Consider the following 19,968-nt stretch of genomic DNA (forward strand, 5'->3'; position numbering starts at 1 on the left):
TGTTTAAGTGCCCTCATAAAAGTCATACCAATATCAGCATTCTTTTTAATCTCTGCCAATGTAATGAGAGAAACACTATTTTATTCTTCCAATTTATATTTCTTTGATTAATAGTGAGGTTGAAATCATATATGTTCATTTGTATACTTTCTTTTAAAATTACATTTAATGTCCTTTGTCCAGTTTTCTCTCAGGGTGTTCATTCTTCTTGTGTATGGGGTGGGGGGACTGAGGAAAAGCTCAATATATTAAATATATTAACACTCAGTCTGTCATAGATGTTGAAAATATTATTCCTAGGTTTTTATTTGACTTTTAATTTTGCATGTAGTATTAGACATGCAGTGAGTTTTCAGTTTTATTTACTCACATGTATCGGTCTTGTTATAACCAAAAGTTTTAAAACAGAAAACTGACTCACCTTCAGACAAAATCAACGTGGCATTATGTACCCTCCTAGCAATATGTTCCAGCCCGTGGGCCCCATGGTAGATTGCAAACATTGCAGCCATATTCGCCAAGAGAGCCTAAAACGACAAAGGGCATTTAAAGAATCAAGTTCAACAATGTGATGGAAGATGATCAGAGGGAGGGACTGTTATTCTGACTTGAGATGCCAAACTAAAAGCAGGTACAAAGCAAAATGATCAGACTCCCTGCCTTCTCTATGATAGCTGGAGACCATTTATAACCTGCCCAACCATCTGAGGGGTAAATACAGCATCCAAGACACCCTAGAGTCACTATACTAAACCTTTGAATGTGACCATCAGTAAGGCGTTCCATCCATGCAACATAATCATGTCACCCATAAAGGGGAAGATCAGGCTGTCATCAGACATGGAGATGCAATATTTAATGTTGGAAGATAGTGGAACAACAAAGACCTCAGGGGAAAAAAGTGAGATCTAAGAATTTTATGCTCAATAATACAGTTCTTCAAGGATAAAAGCAACAAAAATTTTCAAACACACAGGAACTCAGGGATTATAATTCTCTTGAAGCCTTAAATAAAGCACTAGAAAGTGAATTTCAGCCAACCAAGAGGTGAATGGTGAATCTATGCAAAGGACCACCAAAGATGAAAATGCAGGACGCAGGGGAATAAAACCAAAATGAGTTGGCAGGAGATATATTAGGAAGGGAAAACCAGAACCTACTGGCTTATTCCCTGCTGACAGTAAGGTCACTTTCTCAGGTAAAGATATCTCTCCTGACTGTTGATTGAAGTTTCACAAAAATATTTACAGGGAAGTGTGTATTCTAGTGTGACAGAGAATAGGAAAGAATGGCACTAGAATCTCTCTGAGACTCAGGGAGGGAATCCAGCATAGGCAGCAAGGAAGGGACCACTGTGGTGGCATCTTGGGTCAGGGAGGAGGATAAAAAGAGGATGGCAAGGGTCAGAAACGAAAATGAGTGCCAATGTGGGGGAAAATCATGGAGGCCCACCTCCTGTCTCTCTTCCTTTTGGCGCTATCCCTCACCTGCTTTTCCACCCTAGATCCTACCAACAAGCAGCCTTCTAACCATGCAATATCACCCTAGGTAACTGACCCAAACTCTAGTCTCAGACTCCTCACCTGCTTAGTCCATTCAATTCTCCCACAGCCCCTCACATCTATCTCATTGGTCCAGCACCATGGTTTCTATGAGTTTCCAGTCCCACTAAAGTGACTTCTGTCCTAACGTACTAGGTCAGCAGTTCAAGGTCCACCTTCATGTTCAATCATCCCAAGGTGGGAAGGGGCACATTACAGAACAGAAACACTACTCAGCTGAGAAACACAATGCTTTAAAGTTGGATGATGTTCAATATCAGATCTATTTTATTAGGTACACATTTCCTCTGTGAGGCTGCTAGAAGGACTCTCTCTGGGGTCACTGCAAAAATGCCAGAAAGTGAAATCAGAGTCAATAAAGGAAATGAGGAAAAGAAGACATCAGAGAACACAGCAGTAGACTTTCTTGGACCAAGTGCCAGAGAGAGTACAGACACTCTTGTGGATTCTGTATAACAATTAGAAATAAATATGGAAGAACCACAACACGTTATAGCTATGGAGAGGGCATGTCTGAAGTAAAACATCCATAATATAGTGTATCATGGCTCATGGCTATACTGCCTGGGAATAAAAACTCAGGCTTGATGTTCACAGAATGCTCTGGAAGCCTCCCATCACAGAAGCCTTGTGGAGGTTGGTTCATGTCACTTTTTAAACTAGAGATCATTCTTTCTACAAACAGGAGACTGTATCAACCAACTGACCAACAAATTAATGAAAAGTACAAAGTCACTTTTAGAAATCTTGGTAAGGCATTAGAATATCAAAGGAAGTTCAGAGAAACAGAGAGACCAAGAAGATTCAAATTTCTTTGATAATCTGACAAACAACATAATTAGGATACTTAAAGTAATCAAAAGTGAATCATGGGGACTTCCCTCATGGCTCAGTGGCTAAGAATCCACCTGCCAATGCAGGGGACATGGGTATGAGCCCTGGCCCAGGAAGATCCCACAAGCCTGTGCACCACAACTACTGAGCCCACGCTCTAGAGCCCGTGAGCCACAACTACTGAGCCCACGTGCCACAACTACTGAAGCCCACGCACCTAGACCCCGTGCTCCGCAACAAGAGAAGCCACCACAATGAAAAGCCCGTGTGCCATAACGAAGAGTAGCCCCCGCTCGCCGCAACTAGAGAAAGCCTGCGTGCAGCAATGAAGACCCAACGCAGCCAAAAATAAATAAATAAAATAAATAAATTTATTTAAAAAAAAAAAAGTGAATCATGAAAGGATGCTCAAAATCATTAGTTATTAGGTCACTGCAAATCAATCCCACAGTGAGATGTCACTTCACACCCACTAGGATAGCTATAACCAAAAAGAGGAACAATAACAAGTACAGGTGAAAATGTGGAGAAATTAGAACCCTCATATATTGGTGGAGGGAATGTAAAATGGTGCAGCCACTTCAGAAAAGAGTCTGGAAGTTCCTCAAATAGTTCAACATAGAGTTACCAACGACCCAGAAGTTCTATTTCTAGGAATATACCCAAGAGAACTGAAAATATATGTCCCCACAAAAACTTATACACAAATGTGCATAGGAGCCTTATTCAAAGTACCCCAAAGTGGAAGCAACCTAAATGCCCATCAATTGATGAATGGATTAACAAAATATGATATATCCATACAATGGGATATTCTTCAGCCATAAAAAAGAAGGAAGTATTGATTCATGATACCGTAGGGGTTCCAAACAGGCCTCCCTAAGATGTGCCACTTTAGCATGTGGATTATTTTGAGTTCAGGCAATGGAGACCTTCTGGGCTCAAGAGAAACTACTGATCCTCCCTTAACTGCCCAGAAGAATTTAAATTGAGGATTCTTCCCAGAAAAGGAGTTATTACCAAAGATAAATTTTATCTAAGTGGTCCCATCTATACGGCAGAGCAAACAACTAATTACCAAACATCTTGTTCTTCTTATCATCCAGTGAACGGCCCTCCCATGCTTGGAAGCACCTGGCCCCTATCCCATTCCTTAGCCCAGGATGACATGTATACCTTATTTACTTTTCTGTCCTTTAACCTCTCATGTATGTGGGGTCTCTGAGCCTCTCATATATGTGGGGATCCTGTATGTATGTATAAAATGTTATTTTCTCCTGTTAATCTGTCTCATATCAATTTAATTCTTAGACCAGCTAGAAGAACCTAGAAGGTTAGACGAAAAATTTTTTTTTCATTCCCAATTCTATAACGTGGATGAACCTTGAAAACATTATCTCAAACGAAAGAAACCAGGCACAAAAGGCCACATATTGTATGATCTCATTTATATGAAATATCCAGAAAAGGCAAATCCATAGACACAGAAAGGAGATAAGTCGTCACCAGGGGCTGAAGGGAGGGGAGAAGGATAGGAAGTGACTGCTTAATGGGAACAAGTTTCTTTTAGGGGTGATGAAAATATCCAGAAATGAAATGCTGGTGATGGTTACACAACTTTGTGAAAATACTATCAACCATTGAATGGTGTACTTTAAATGGGTGAATTATATGGAGAGTTATATCTCAATAAAAGAGCTAATGAAATGTAAATTATACATCAATACCCCTGGACTTTAGTTAGAAAAAGCTAATGAAAGCTTGTGGTGGAAGTTGAGAAATAAGAGAATATAAAGAAGAAGATATGATGCAAATTCAGACACCTGTAGAAATGTCACAAGTTTACAGAAATATTTTTTTTAAAGAATTCAGTAATGCATTTTCAGAGATTAAAAAAAAAAAAAGTTCTGCACCATCAGTGATGCAAAATTAAGAGAAGTCCAGTGTGAACCCTACAACACTCAAGAGGAATGGGGCAGCCTTGAGAAGAACATGGAAGAGGTGCTACAAGAAGAAGGCTGGGTTAACGACATAGAGTGTTCAAGGAACAGCTTAAAAAATATCAGTCATCTCCGAACAAAAGAGAATAATTATAGGCCTACAAAGAAAATGACACTGGCGTCACAAGCAATTGTTTCATGCAACCAGTTATGAGAAGAAATACATGAGATGAAATAGACAATTGAGAGTTAGAAAATCTCCAGAATTAGAAAGTGAAAATCAGAGAAGACAGGGTATGACTATCTCTAAGGCAAACATCATGTTATTCATTGCTGAAAAACAGAGACCTCTTACGATCCAAGTTAAATAATGAAATATCAGCTATCCATGAACTGGAAGGAAAAAAGAAGTAGGAATGTAACTTTTGCTCATTGTAGATAGCCCAAGTTAACCTGGAAAATTAATTCAAACCTTGAAGCAGAAAACCCTTAGTGCACTTATGATCAGAGAGACACGTTCTGCAAGAACATGAGCAGAAAGCAGCAGAGGAAGGGAAGATATGTAAGCAGGGAATTCAACAAATGAAGGGTAAACTACAGAAAGTAAAGGCATCACATAAAGATCAATTTGCTGTCAACAGAGGACAAGCTTGTGACAACTGACTCCTTCCTGCGATACTAGAGGAGCTCTTCCCTGAAAAGCAGCCACCTCCCTGAGACAAAAAAAATCATACAGGAAAACCAACTGAGGAAACTATTTCAACAACCAATGGATATGGAGCAAACTATAAGAAGACCTTATCATCTACTCCCTCCCTGGAGAGGCTTTCTAAAAGCTGGCAGTGGTGCTGTGAGCCTATGCCCTAAGGGGAAGAACACTGCACTGCCTACTGAGGTATCTGTGAGATCGCTCCCTTTCCCTGACCCCGAATGGAAGAGAACCGAGAATGGATTATATGCTCAGGAGTGGTCCTCCACCTGATCCTAGGAACTGGCTGGATGTCAGAAAACACTGCTCCCTCTAACCTGAGACCTTGGGCAACGTTCAGATAACTCCTCCTCTTTTATCCCATACATTTCAGAAATGCCTCTCATGAGTTCCCAGTAAGAGTACCCCATGGCCACCACCGGCTGGCCAATCTGGACTATCCCCTCAGTACAGTCACCTCAAGCACCTTCACCTTGCGTTCCTCACACTAACCTGGAGGGCCTCCATCTCAGCCCTAAGAGAAGGTGCCCCAGTCACCACCCATAATGGACCTGCCCTGTGGCCAAGAATGCCAGAGACCCTAACGGGTGAAGGGTGTACATACATGGAACCACAGTAAAATACATTGTATGGGCGTTCTGACAAGACCACAAGGCTTCTCTACCAACGAGATCTTGACATTTTTGGTGTGCACACTGCTCAGTGGATGAATGAAGCAACAACTCAGTAAATGAACAAGTAGCTCATTGCTGTAGACTGTAAGACATTCAGTGAGCAGGTCAGGTATGTGATCTACCTGAGCTGTACAGATGTTGCTGGTAGCCTTGTCTCTCCGGATGTGTTGCTCCCTGGTTTGAAGAGCAAGACGATACACTTCTTTTCCACTGGCATCTCTGGACCAAGAATAAAACATCCGGTTAGTACAGATCATCATAGCACCAGGAGTTGCCGTAAACAGAACTGCTTCTTTCCTTCCCACCTTGAAGTGAATTCAGCAAAATTACTTAGGTGCAAGGCCATAAAGAAACAATTTCCAAACCAATCTTCTTCTAAAGGGGACTGTTAATTTTCAGTTTGTACTTTGAGGATTTGAGGCACTGAGATATATACAATAAGCTGGGAACTTTAAAAGAAAATTTTCCAGGAATCACCCAGCCTAATAAAATGATGGTGATTGAGGATTAAACTTCACTCTGAGCTTCTTGGCAGACTCAGAGAAAAGGGAAATACCCAACAAAGGAAACAGAATTTCTATACTAGAAATCTAAAGCAACTATATGACTATAAATAAAGGATGTTAACAACCTAACACTTGTCTCTAATAAAATTTCTCCTTTCTTAATACAATTAAAAATCTAGATAACCATAAAGATTCAGCAGTCTTAGCCTTTATTTCGTCAAACTCTCAGGTCCACTTTCCAGAAAGGTAAGAAGTTCAATACAAAAATCAGAAGATGAGGGCTTCCCCGGTGGCGCAGTGGTTGAGAATCTGCCTGCCAATGCAAGGGACACGGGTTCGAGCCCTGGTCTGGGAAGATCCCACATGCCGCGGAGCAACTAGGCCCGTGAGCCACAATTGCTGAGCCTGCGCATCTGGAGCCTGTGCTCCGCAACAAGAGAAGCCGCGACAGTGAGAGGCCCGCGCACCGTGATGAAGAGTGGCCCCCGCTTGCCACAACTAGAGAAAGCCCTCGCATAGAAACGAAGACCCAACACAGACAAAAAAAAAAAAAAAATCAGAAGATGATAACTGATATATGAAACTCTTTTAAATTAGAAAACCCTCTGTCTCATCTGGTGAAGAGACATCATTGAAAGAAAATGTAATGTGAGAATACTTAAAGAAACTATTATTTTTTACATTAAAAAGCAAAGTGCCTTTTGCTATCATGTGACAAAGTGAAAGTATTTCAGAACTTCTCATCACCAGCACATCATTCACTAATTCAGACTCCTCACTTACATTAATAGCCCAGCTTTATGAAAGGTCAAAAACAATATGTTAAAGTTCCACAGTAATAATCATGGCATTCATCTCAATTCTTAACCCGAGGATTTTCATCAATGAGAAGCACTCAAGGAAGTACATTTGGAAATTACTCAAATGGCCAAAGGGCAGGCCTCTAGGAAATAATGTAGGTCACACCCAATGTGTGCATGGTAATCTCTTATTGCCCTTGTCTTTACATAGCCATGTGGCATGTTAATACTTCTGAGAAAGAAACTAGTTAGATATAAAACACACTTAAAATATTCAGTCTCTCAAGACTTTCATCAATCTAAAATTCATTTCTATGACTTCAATACAAATATGCTATAAATTGTACACAGACTTTTCCAAATATGCACAAATTCATGGCATTCGAGAAGAGGTACATGGCATTTGAGAAGGGCCAGGTATGGGATAATGGTGTGTGTGTGTGTGTGTGTGTGTGTGTGTGTGTGTGTGTGTGTGTGTGTGTGTTGGGATGGGGTTGGGGGGTAGGCAGGGCATTGATACCCCAAACATTCATACCCCAAATACATTCTCTCTTCTGACTCTATGTTTACATTTCCTTAATCGACCCAAAATGGCCCAGTTAAATTCAAAGAGAAATCAACAACTTCTGTGATCAAGAGAAGGAGCAGGGAAAACCATAACCACAATAAAAGGGAAGAAACATGAGCTGCTTTACCTTGTTACCCCCACCATTCTTCCAGGCATCATCCTCACCAAACTTTCTCTGACAGCAAAAAAGGCTGCATGTGGTCCGCCATAGCCCAGAGGCACCCCAAATCTCTGTGAGCTGCCCAGGGCAACGTCCACCCCAAATTCTCCAGGAGGCCTCAGGATACACAGAGCTAGAAGGTCAGTAGCACAACAGGCCAAGCTCTAGAAAGGAAACAAGAGAAAATGGACAAGGTTGTGACCTTCCCTGAGACCAGTGGAAGGATAGCAAATTATCTCCATTATAGGCAGACTGGCAGAGTTGGTTCGTATCCTGTGAAATTTATTTACTCATTCATTCATTTAAAATATTTACTGAGTGCCTACCATGTGCCAGGAACCAGTGAAGAAAACAAACTTGAAAAAAAGAGGTTGGAAGGAGGCAGTTTTACCTTACCAAGCGATAAAGGTGTGGAAATTAAAACACAACAAAAAGAGTAACAATAATAGGGCTTCCCTGGTGGCGCAGTGGTTGAGAATCCGCCTGCCAATGCAGGGGACACGGGTTCGAGCCCTGGTCCAGGAAGATCCCACACGCCACAGAGCAACTAAGCCCGTGCGCCACAACTACTGAGTCTGCATTCTAGAGCCCGCAAGCCACAACTACTGAAGCCCGCGCACCTAGAGCCTGTGCTCCACACAAGAGAAGCCACCGCAATGAGAAGCCCACACACCGCAATAAAGAGTAGCCCACACTTGCCGCAACTAGAGAAAGCCCGCACGCAGCAACGAAGACCCAATGCAGCCAAAAAGAAATTAAACAAATAAATTTTTTTAAAAATCATGCTAAAAAGAGTAACAATAATAATTCAAAGTTGAGACACACCTCCATGGACCCCCCCACAAGGAGAGGTTTGCCTACCCCAGCCTGATGGGCTCTCTCCACGAGCTCCGTGAAGTCTTCCACCTTCCCCTCGGTGTCTGGGTACTGGAACAGCACTCCACTGACATCTTTTCCACTGAAGTCCATTTCATGGGGTAACTTCAGCTCAATGAGGACTCCAGCATACCTGAAAAGACAGAAGACAAAGAACCACCATGCTTTTGGTTTACAGGGAAAGTCAAATCATCTACAGTTTCTTTTCCACGATAGAGCGTGCATATGCTGTGTCCCTCCTCAGTGCCCCCACTCCCTACCCTATCCCAACACGCACACACCCCCATCCCACACCCAGCCCTTCAGTGGTAACTGTGCTTCACACCACTCACCTGCAGCCACCGTTAGCACCTCCCCTCCCGCTTTCCTGTCAGAACCTGTGCCTGAGACAAGAGCAGAAACATGCCTTCCTAGGGCTAAACAACCACCACCTGTAACTGCAGAGCCATTGCCACTTTGACCTTGGATAGGTCTTAGGTGAATGGAAAACCTCAGTAAGACAAGGAAGAAGACCTTTCTTAGGTTCCTGCAACTATCTAATTCCTATCATATGTCAGAAAACCACTTCTGAAGGAATGGTGGTATGGGATCAGGGGGAAAGGCTTTTACAAGGAGAAAGCAAATAAACACACCCACATGTGGTAGTTGTGCTGTGTTTGTTTTATCTGATTACAGCACTTAAAAAATATAATATGCTTTCATCTATATCATACTAAACTAGGTATTATGTGGATTCCCTATGAGCCATGTTTGCAGGAATATATACAAAATCATAACAGTTGTGTGAGAGTTCCATTTTTACCCTGTGCTTTTCAAACTTTTCAAAACACTATTGAAACAATTTTAATATTCTTAATTTTCTTTTTTAAAAAAAGAACACAAAACAATGTGTTCTTTTTGTAAAATATAAAGCAAAGGCGACCAAACCCACTGTGTATTTTTCCCTGCATTCTAACACATCTTACTTACCAGTGAGGTCATGGGAAGAAAGTGGGAGGGAAAGTAAAATTCAATAACCCCAGCTTAAACCAGGTTCAACTCCAGTCAGTTTGGAAATTAGAGGAAGAAACAGCAGAGATGAGCATAACATTATCCCTGAGTTCAAAATACAAATAAAATTAATTACTTGGCTCGAGTCTGGACGACAGCTATTGTCTGTGAGTGGCAATGAGGGTCAACAAAAAACTTCCTCCTCTTGTTGTGTCTGTTGAAAAGAAAAAATCACAATTCAACATGAACATTAAAGAAATCAGAGTATCTTCTAAGAATGCAAAGCAAAGATGGTACTTAAGGAAAGTCTGAGCATAGGATAAAAAATAATGAGTCATTAATAACTAATAGTGACATTTCCTGATTAGAATATCACTGAAATCCAATTCCCATTCTAACCCCATTTAGCAAAATCAATCTTAAACTGGTTTAAATTTTTTAAAATATACTATGAGGAAAAAGAAAGAAAAGGGTAGTGATTAGGTGCGAGTAGGAACAAAAAACTAAGTCTTCTAGATAAAATCATCTGAGAAGTTTACTGCCAAAGGAGCATTTACAGATTATCTAAACCGAGTGTCCTCATTCAAAGGAAGCGGAGAAGAACTCAGATAGGTTGTGATACGTGCAGGTACCACAAAGCTATGGAAGGAACTGCGTTGGGTCTAAGACCCAAATTCAGGAAGTTCTCTAACAGTCCATAGTTTCAGGAAACAAAACTGATGGGGATGCATAACACTTTGTGTATCACAAGCACATCTGGGTAAAAAGAAATGAGTGGAGGATACAAGTATATTGTATAAAAAGAAAGATCCACATGACCAGTTAACAGCAAGTTTCTCAATGGAATGGGACTGAGAAACAGCAAGGTTTTACTTGTCATTATATCCTTCTCTACTATTTGAAATTTTCCACTATGAACAGGTATTATTCTTATAATAAGCATAAATTCAACACAGTAAGTAGAGTTGGGAGATACAAAATTAACTGTCCAATGCACAAAGCTCTTCAAAGTCTATATCTAAATAACTCTGGAGAGAAGAGCTATCTAAGCCTAAATGACCTCAGATGGAAACAAAAACAGTGCTATTGAAGAAAACATTTCCTAAAGATAAGAAACACAAGGCTGCTTCTCAAGGGTAAAATTAAATGCAGGATGGAAGGTATGAGAATTAAGAGAGAGGAAGCAAATCAAGCACTTGCAGAGTGTGCGTAGCCCAGTGACTCTATTAAGTTCAGGAGAGAACCCCTGACCCATCAACTACAAAGGTCTCAGCTTCTGCAAGTGTGAGATGAAAGCTCTTACTCAGAAAAAGGGGATGGAGGTGGGGGATGGGAGAGCAGCGAGAAGGTAGATGAGGAAGAGAGAAGGTGAAAAGGAGTGAAAAGCTGAGAGTAGAATAGAAATGGCATTCCTTTCCGGCTGTCCCTAAGATGACCGGAAGAAGAGCCTGAACCCACCCCTGGGACTGCTTGGGAAGCAGAAGGGCCTGGAACTTAGAGGCCTCCACATCTGCCCAGTGAGTTCGAGGTTCACAACTGCAACACTGTGATTTATAGGAAATAAATATTTGATCATTCAGATGACCAAGATATATTTCTCATATATATTTGGTCTTTGTCCACAGTTCCTGGCTCACAGCCCCCAAAACCATTGGAATTTTCTTAAGTGTGAAAAGTGATCAAGGTGTCATTTGTAATGTGAATGAGGTGACTTTTGCATCCCACAGAGGAATGAGGGCTGGTTGCTAAAGGAGCCAACCGTGTGATTAGAGGGTTGGAACTTTCAGTTCTACACCCTGAGCTCCAGGGAAGGAAGAGGGGCTGGAGGCTGAATCAATTGCCAATGGCCAAGATTTAATCAATCGTGTCTATGTAATGAAGCCTCCATAAAAAACCCAAAGGGTAGGATTTGGAGAGCTTCTGGACTGGTGAACATGAGGAGATTTGGGAAGAATGGGGATCTCTGAGGGAGCATGGAAGCTCTGAGCCCTTTCAACATACCCAGCCCTATGCATCCCTTCTGTCTGGCTATTCCTGAGTTATATCGTTTGATAATAAATTGCTTCTAGTAAGTAAAATGTTTCTCTGAGTTCTGTGCGCTGCTCTGAGGAGGGGGTCATGAAATTCCAGTCGATGAATACAGGTAACAACCTGTACTTGAGAATGGCATCCTGAGTTGGAGGGGGTTGTTGGAACCCCAATCTACAGCCAGTTGGTCAGAGGCACAAGTAACAACCTGGGCTTGCGACTTGTAGCTGAAGTAGGGCAGGGGCGGGGGTGGGGGGGGGCGCAGTTTTATAAAACTGAGCCCTTAACCTGTGGAATCTGATGCCGTCTCCAGGTAGATGGTGTCAGGATTGAGTTGAATTCTCAGATACCAGCAGATGTTTGTTCGTTTGTTTTCAGGTGTGAGAGGAACCCCTCTCCCTGACTGGAATTGGTACCAGAATCAATTTAACCACCCCTCAAGACTGTGGAAGCCAAGAAAGAGACTTACATGGGCATTCAGAGTGTAAACAAAGAATGTTGCCCGCCAGTTCCACAAGGATCAAGCCATTAGCCACTGCAGTCACCCAGTCAGTCGACTAGGGCCAGCCCCCCAAAACCTCAGACAGACACATCATCAATGTGGGCAGATTTCCCTAACAGATGACCATCTACATGAGAATTCTACCTGGAAGGAAGGTAAACTCAAATGTATTCTCAAGGCAAAGAACAAAAGAAGGTGAGGAGCTGGAGAATGATTATTAACTAAATATTAACCAAAGTTAACCATGACCCAGCAATTCTACTCCTAGAAATGCATCCTCAGGAAATAATCAGAACTTTTGACAAAAGATTTATCCTACAGATGCACAAAAATACCATTAATAACAGTGAAAAATGGGAACAAACAATGTATAACAATAGAGGTGAGGTTACATAAATTATGGTACTTCCATGCAAATGAATATTGCTATGTAGCCAATAAAAGCCACAGTTTAGAGAGCTGACTAAAGAAATGGGGAAATGTTCACAAAATACTGTTAAATAGAAAAAGAAAGCAAGCTATAAAACATTAAATACAACCTGAGAAGAATATTCTTCATAAAAGAGGGTGATACTTATTTACATATTACATTGCAGATTGCTAGTTCCTACCCAATATCCATTCTCCCTGTCACCCATAGTAACAGAACCCCAATATGTAGGGGGCGGCAATATGCCCATCTGGAAAAAACTGCATTTCCCCAGGTCACCTGTAGGTAGGGGTGGTCAATGAAGCATAAGTAAATTGTTGAGTGGAGGCTTCCAAACCACTATTTAAAGAGAGCTTATTTCGCTAGAAGTACCCTTTACTTCTTCCTGAATGCAGGCATCATGGCTAGAGCTCCAGCAGTCATCTTGTGACCAGGAGGGCTGTGGACGGGACTATTGTCTGCCATTGCAGTAAACAAAAAATGTTGCCCGCCATCCCAGTTCTACAAGGATCAAGCCATTAGCCACTGCAGCTGCCCACTGATGGTGCACCCTGAGAGGAATTCAGGATGGAGAAAAACAGGAAGTATTATCTGCTTTGGAGACTGGCCCAAGATAGTTAAGATGCATTTCTAAGGAATAATTTCAATGAGCCCAAACTCTTGCATCTTCCCATATATTGAAAAGCACTCACATCATTAACCTGAGATGTCTGTTCTTTGTGATTAGCAGTCATCTTTTGATGTTCGACTGCATGGTTTTTTCCAGCAAAAAAACTCCTACATGTTCTGGCTCCTCCCTGACCTCTTCAGAGCAGTTCCTTGGAGCTGTGTGAGAGACTGTCTCCAGGGCTCTCATCCTTAGTAAGATCCCCAAATAAAACTTAACTTGCAACTTTTAGGTTGTATGTTTTTCTTCAGTCTACAGGATGAAAGCCTTGCACTAACGATGGCAAAGAGAGAGGGGCATTGGTCCTTGATACTATCTCGAAGACTTGCTGTAACATCCCTGAACTTAACATTATGTATGTGAAGAGCAAAATGTCTTTCTTTCATAATGTTAAACAATAAACAGCAGTGGCTTTTTTAAATGCACTATATTTCACATCTGTTTGTTACCTCAACTAACTGGTATAATGATACTGATACAACATATCTCATAGACACAAATGTGTGTGTGTGTGATAGACAGAAAGAGGGGGCGGGGAAGAGAAAGAGAGAGAGAGAGAGGGAAAGAGGGACAAAGTCACTGGGCACTGACCGGAGCAGGGGAACCCCCGTCTGCACAGCAGTTGTGAGACTGGGAGACGTCCCTCCCCCTGAGGGAATCTCATGCTGGGCCTCTCACCTGTGGCAGAGCTGCAATGCCTCTGCAGCTGCGGTGGCCTCATCCAGCAGGGATGCATTAGCCATGTCCATGCCTGTGATGTCACACACCATGGTCTGGTAATTGAGTAAACTCTCCAGTCTCCCCTGAGACACCTCTGGCTGGTACGGGGTATACTGGGTGATCCTGTAAGGGACCCAAAACACTATGTCCAAACTGTGAATCCACTATTCAGAAAAAGCTCATGAAATACCTTCATTTTAGAATTCAGTATCTGAAAATTAAGTTTGCCTCTCTTGAGAATCATATAATACATCAATAAGCTTCCTTTTTGTCTTTTGTAAGGAAGCTCAGCATTAAATCATAGTAACAATATTATCCTTTGGGGATAATCAGTACTTACTTTTCTATCCCTCTAAATTACTTAATCTTACATTTCTATTTTAATGATCTTATTGTAAGTATGTTGTATTGTAAGTTGGCTCTTAAAATCCACTTGAGACCGCCTATGATATTATAAACAGAATAAAAAAAAAAAAAAAAAGCTCACCACAACCACGGTTCACAATAGAAAAGTATCCAAGAATCTAATATCTAACACTCGAAACTTTTGGTTTTGGGGGAGAGGAGCTTTGTTTATACTAACCAGAAGTTCTATGTGCTTCTAAAAAATTACTAGAGGTCTATTTAAGAATTGTTGGGAATTCCCTGGCGGTCCAGTGGTTGGGACTCCGCACTTTCATTGCCAAGGGCCCGGGTTCAATCCCTGGTCAGGGAACTAGGATCCCACAAGACACGTGGCACAGCCAAAAAAAAAAGAATTGTCACTATCCAGTTATTAAAAGTCTATGGAAATAGTAAACTCCATACCTATCAAAATTCAAGAATACTAATGGTTAGAAGGCAGCGTAGACATGAATTCTAACCTTAAAATCCTCCGGTTATTAGCCAAAAATGTGTCTTTAGGTATGAGAGTTAACCCACTTAGTGACTTCATCACTTTTTTCATCCCTTCATTCATTCACTCATCCTACAAATATTTACTGCATGTCTACTAAGTGCCAAAAACTATGATAAGTTCTGGTGGCACATCATAAGCAAGATGGGTAACAGTCCCTGATCTCAAGGAAAATATATTGTAGTGGGGAAAAAGAGATAAAAAATACATAAAATCATTTCAGAGTGATAAATATTTTAAAGAAAATAAAATAAGAGGAGAGAGGGTGGCTGAGGACTTGGAAAGAGCTGCTATCTTTTCACCAAGAATCCATTCCTGTACTAACAAAGTGTGTCAGATTGGGGGCTATGCTCCCACATGAGATTAACACTGTTTCATATCTCTATTGTTTTCGTTCTTCCAAGCCTGAAGAGTATTAGGAAAAAAAATTTTTTTCACCCCCTTTTCCTTCTCTCATGATCTGGTAATCACGTTCAGGATATTTCCACCTTTTTTTTTTCTTTTTTCTTTTCTGAAGGCTTTGAAATCAATGTCTTCTTACCTTTGAGGGGGAATAGAGTGGGGGAGATTGCCTTACCAAGCAGTACAATGTCAAGACTTTGAAATAATTTCCCTGAAACTTTCATTGGTATAGTTGTGTGTGTGTATGTGTGTGTGTGTGTGTGTGTGTATGTGTGTGTTTGTACAGCAGAGTATGTTTTTGCTTAAATTAATTCCTTGAACAGCCTGGCTTAGCAACTGTAAATCAGTTTGCCAAATTCTAAGCGGGTGGTGAACTGGAATAAATGAAGCACATAATACATAATGTAGACAAAGTAGAAAGGGCATCTCAGCAGAAACGGCACACAAGAGGCACAGGCAAGGGGCCACTGTGACCTCAGATCAGATAAGATCTTCATACACAGCATACTCTGCCACCACAAAGACATATGCTTAGATAGCCTGGCTGACACGAAATTTTCATTTTACTCACAATCATTCTTTGGCATACGGACAGACACACAAACTTATACACACACATACACAAACAAGCATGCATATGTATCAGCTAGCCCATGCAAAGAATTCATCACAGCACTGAACAGAATGTTGAAAAATGAACAACAAACTCTCTATTAAAAGGAAAATGATTAAATAATTAATTAATTAAATAAATTAATTAAATAGACAATATGCATATAATACTATGGATTGTGAAAATGATATGTAAAAATATTTTCTGACATAGAAGATGCTCATGATACATTAATTTAAAAAGTAAAATGTAAAATACTACAATCCTATTTTTGTAAATTTGTAAAAACGTGAACCAAAATGTAAACAGTGATTTTCTCTGGGTAGCAAGATTAACCATAATTTTTACTTTCTTTTTATTATATGTTCTAAATTTTAAAGACATTGGCTACCATTTATTAACCATCTTCTGTGTGTCAGGAACATGTTTACAACCTTTTTTTGCTGATTATGTGATGCATGCTCTTTGTAAAAAGTTGGAAAATTGAGATAACTACTGAGAAAATAAAATCACCCATAATCCCAGGACTCCAAGATAACAATAGTTAACATTTAGGTACATTTCTTCTCAGTCTTTTTTTCTTTTTCTTTTCCTGCTCATTTTTCTGTTGTGTTGTTTGCCCCTTTTCCTGTTAATTTGTGACTTTTCTATATACATTCTTTTTTTTTCTCTAGCTTTATTGAAGTATAATTCATTTATACTTAAGTATAATTCACTTAATATAATATGTGTATATTAAAAGTGTACAACATGATGTTTTGATATATGTATACTTCGTGAAATGACTACCACAATCAGGTTAATTTCAGTCTCTTTTTGACATCACAATCATATTTATACTTCAAAGTAAGATGGTACTCTGTATAAAGTTGCGTCTCAATTTTTTTTCTGTTAACATTATTCCATGGACAATTTCTAATAACTTTAAATATTATTCAGAAATATGCATTTGATTGTTATGTGTTATTAAATCATTTATCATAATTTATTTAACAAATCCCCTCAAGTTGAACATTACTTTTGGTTTTTAAATATTAGAAATAGCGTTAACAGTGAACATCCTTATCTTTGTATTATTTCCTTAGGATAAATTCCTAGATTCCTATCTTTGTATTATTTCCTTAGGATAAATTCCCCTCAAGTTGAATATTACTTTTGGTTTTTAAATATTAGAAATAGCATAACAGTGAACATCCTTATCTTTGTATTATTTCCTTAGGATAAATCCCTAGATATGGAATTTCAAATCATAAGGTGTACGATAATCAATTTCAAATCTTTCGGTACACATGCCATGTTTTTCTCTAGACAGTTCACACCATTCTGTATTCCCTTAAGTAATACAGTGATTCACAGGTTTCCCTGTATCTTCACCAATGCTAAGTATTAAGAAGCTCTGGGTGTCAACCTAAATTCTCTAATTTATTACCTGTGAACTGGGACAAGTCACTAAACCTCTCCCTGCCAATTTCTCTTGGCCATCAATGGAGATAACATCACCCATATCAGATATTATCTTAACACTCAAGTCCAATTAACATACATAAAGCATTTTGGAAATGGTAAAGTCCTTCCCAAATGCTGGTTGTTTTGAAAAGTTTTTATCCTCTGTTCCGGTCTTAGAAATTTTTTTTTTAAACACTCATAGACTTCTCCCAAAGGATTTATTCATACTTCTATTCAGATATTATTAGATATTTCTACATGGAAACAATTTCTTTCTGGAAATTCATCACATCCCATGTCAGCATCACATTCCCTATCCTTCCTCCAACCAGATCGCCAAACAAGGTAGTTTCTTTTCTTAAATATTCTTGGGCTTCCCTGGTGGCGCAGTGGTTGAGAATCTGCCTGCCAATGCAGGGGACACGGGTTCAAGCCCTGGTCTGGGAAGATCCCACATGCCACGGAGCAACTAGGCCCGGAAGCCACAACTACTGAGCCCGCGCGTCTGGAGCTTGTGCTCCTCAACAAGAGAGGCCGCGACAGTGAGAGGCCCGCGCACCGCGATGAAGAGTGGCCCCCACTTGCCACAACTTGAGAAAGCCCATGCACAGAAACGAAGACATAGCCATAAATAAATAAATAAATAATTTTTTTAAAAAAATATTCTTATTCCTTCAAAGTTACCACTATCATGCCAATTCTCAAGGTAAAAACTCCAGATTTTTTTAGGCCCAAATGATGACCAATTGCCATTAGTCTTCCTTCCGACGTCCTATATCCACCCCTTTGTTGCCTTACTAGCCTAGCACAGTGCTTAAAATAGGAAATTATCTAATATTTCTGGTGCAAATGCATGTGTTTGACTTTCCTGCTCAAATGGGGATGGCTCCCCAGTTACCTGCAAGAAAAAGCCCCAAACCTCCCAAACACAGTCCTTCATACCTGAGACCACGCTATTCCTTTGCTCACAGACTTTGGGATTTAATATTCCCCCTCCCTTGTTCAGCCTTTCTCTCCTTGCTCAAAGTCCAAGCTTAGGCTGATGCTAATTAGCACTGCTAAAAGGAGAGAGCTTTAAAACTTTTCTTGCAGAGATGACAAATACATGATCCTACTTCTTTTACTTGTAAACTTCTTTTATAATCCACACTTTTTTTTTACACTAATAAACAGACATAAACGGTCTTAAAAATCATCTATTAATGGACACGTATTGGTGAGTCTCAAGCCTGGAGATACTAAACAAACCCTCATTTCAGGAGAAAAATGCTAGCACAGGGCCTGCCATCCTGCATAAAAGGGTTTAGTTGCCTCAGGCAAAACAGTGATCAAGAAAATGTCCGTAATCTACAATTTCTATGTTCCAACTGATATTTAACGCAATTGATTTCTGTTTCTAGATATATTTTAATATTAAAACCCAAAAAGTATCTGCATATCCAAGAAGGCATTCTGTTCCGCTCAAAAAGGATGCATGATATATTCAACATGGCATTAACATTTATTCCAAAATAATCAGTATTCTCTACGATTTTAACCAAAAAAGGCGTGGGGGAGTTGCAGGAAGACAAACATTCATGAGATTCTCTCATTTAATCCCAGTGCCAACATTACACAAAGCAGAAATAGTCACAAGGGAAATGTAAGTGTTTTGATATTAGTTAACTGATATTATCAGCAATAGAAAATTTCAAAAAGTAGACCCCATAAAATATATTCTAGGCCTAATGTAAATCTTCTTGTAAGAGCCCAAATGTTTGTATTCTCTGGAGGCTATGTTACCCATTTATTTTCACCTCACGTCACCGGAATTTGTTGGTTCCATCTCTATGGCAACCATTCAGAAGGGTGATAATGTGAAGTCTACCCACACTCATGTGCACAGCCCTCCCTATCAGGGCTGGCAAGGGCCAGTATCACCCTCTGTTTCAGATCAGCTTTCGGAGAATGCAAAGGAACAATACTTAAAATGCACCCCAAAACCAGAACTGAAAAGCAAAGAACAACACTGTCTCCCTCTCAAAACTCTGGCGGATCCTAAAGTAAATGAACATATCCACTCACAGCCAGGAAGCAATATGGTGAATATTCTGTGCGGCCACCAAGAGCGAAGACAGCTGGCCAGTATTCAGACGGCTGGAATGCTGCAGCCCATTCATGTACTTAGGAGGCTTGTTTTGTAAGAAGGAGGAGACAGGCCATTTGCTTTTGAAATCAAACTTGGAGTTTACCATCCAAACTTTTACCAATACCCCAGGGGAAAAGAAGCCCTCAGCAATACAAATACCTTCACACGTGTTCACACACACACAAACACACGCACACACACACAAAGCAGAAAAACTACTTCTTTGACAGTTCATTCCTGTTCTCCTATTAATAAAGAAATGGAGCATATTGAAACCAAAAGCAATGCAGGAGTGATTAGGCCAACAGATCTGGCTTCTATAATGATGAGACGTGAATCACTGCATCTAGGACAAACACCCTCACCAACCAGGGCTACCTTTGCACTTATGCAAAAGCAGACAAAAGATGCAAAGGCGCTGTGCCGCCCACCCAGTCTAACCTATGCCCTGAGCTACACACATGTCTTGGTCCTCAGACCTACAGGTCTGGGCTTTAGGCACCAGATGAAGGCCTGCT

General features: G+C 40.4%; 1 protein-coding gene across 1 annotated transcript in view; it reads right to left on the reverse strand.

The window, feature by feature from the left end:
• Window positions 1-19,968, reverse strand: part of GLDC (glycine decarboxylase) — a 99,761-nt gene that overhangs the window by 56,283 nt on the left and 23,510 nt on the right. Inside the window, exons 4-9 of the mRNA XM_082470891.1 lie at window positions 13,925-14,089; window positions 9,756-9,833; window positions 8,615-8,762; window positions 7,721-7,917; window positions 5,842-5,938; window positions 422-527 (exon numbers count right to left, since the gene is read on the reverse strand). Coding sequence (XP_082327017.1) covers window positions 422-527; window positions 5,842-5,938; window positions 7,721-7,917; window positions 8,615-8,762; window positions 9,756-9,833; window positions 13,925-14,089 — 791 coding nt within the window. The remainder of the gene's footprint in view (window positions 1-421; window positions 528-5,841; window positions 5,939-7,720; window positions 7,918-8,614; window positions 8,763-9,755; window positions 9,834-13,924; window positions 14,090-19,968) is intronic.

Source organism: Balaenoptera physalus (genome assembly GCF_965194825.1).
Source record: "Balaenoptera physalus genome assembly, chromosome: 7".
NCBI classification, from domain to species: Eukaryota; Metazoa; Chordata; class Mammalia; order Artiodactyla; family Balaenopteridae; genus Balaenoptera; species Balaenoptera physalus.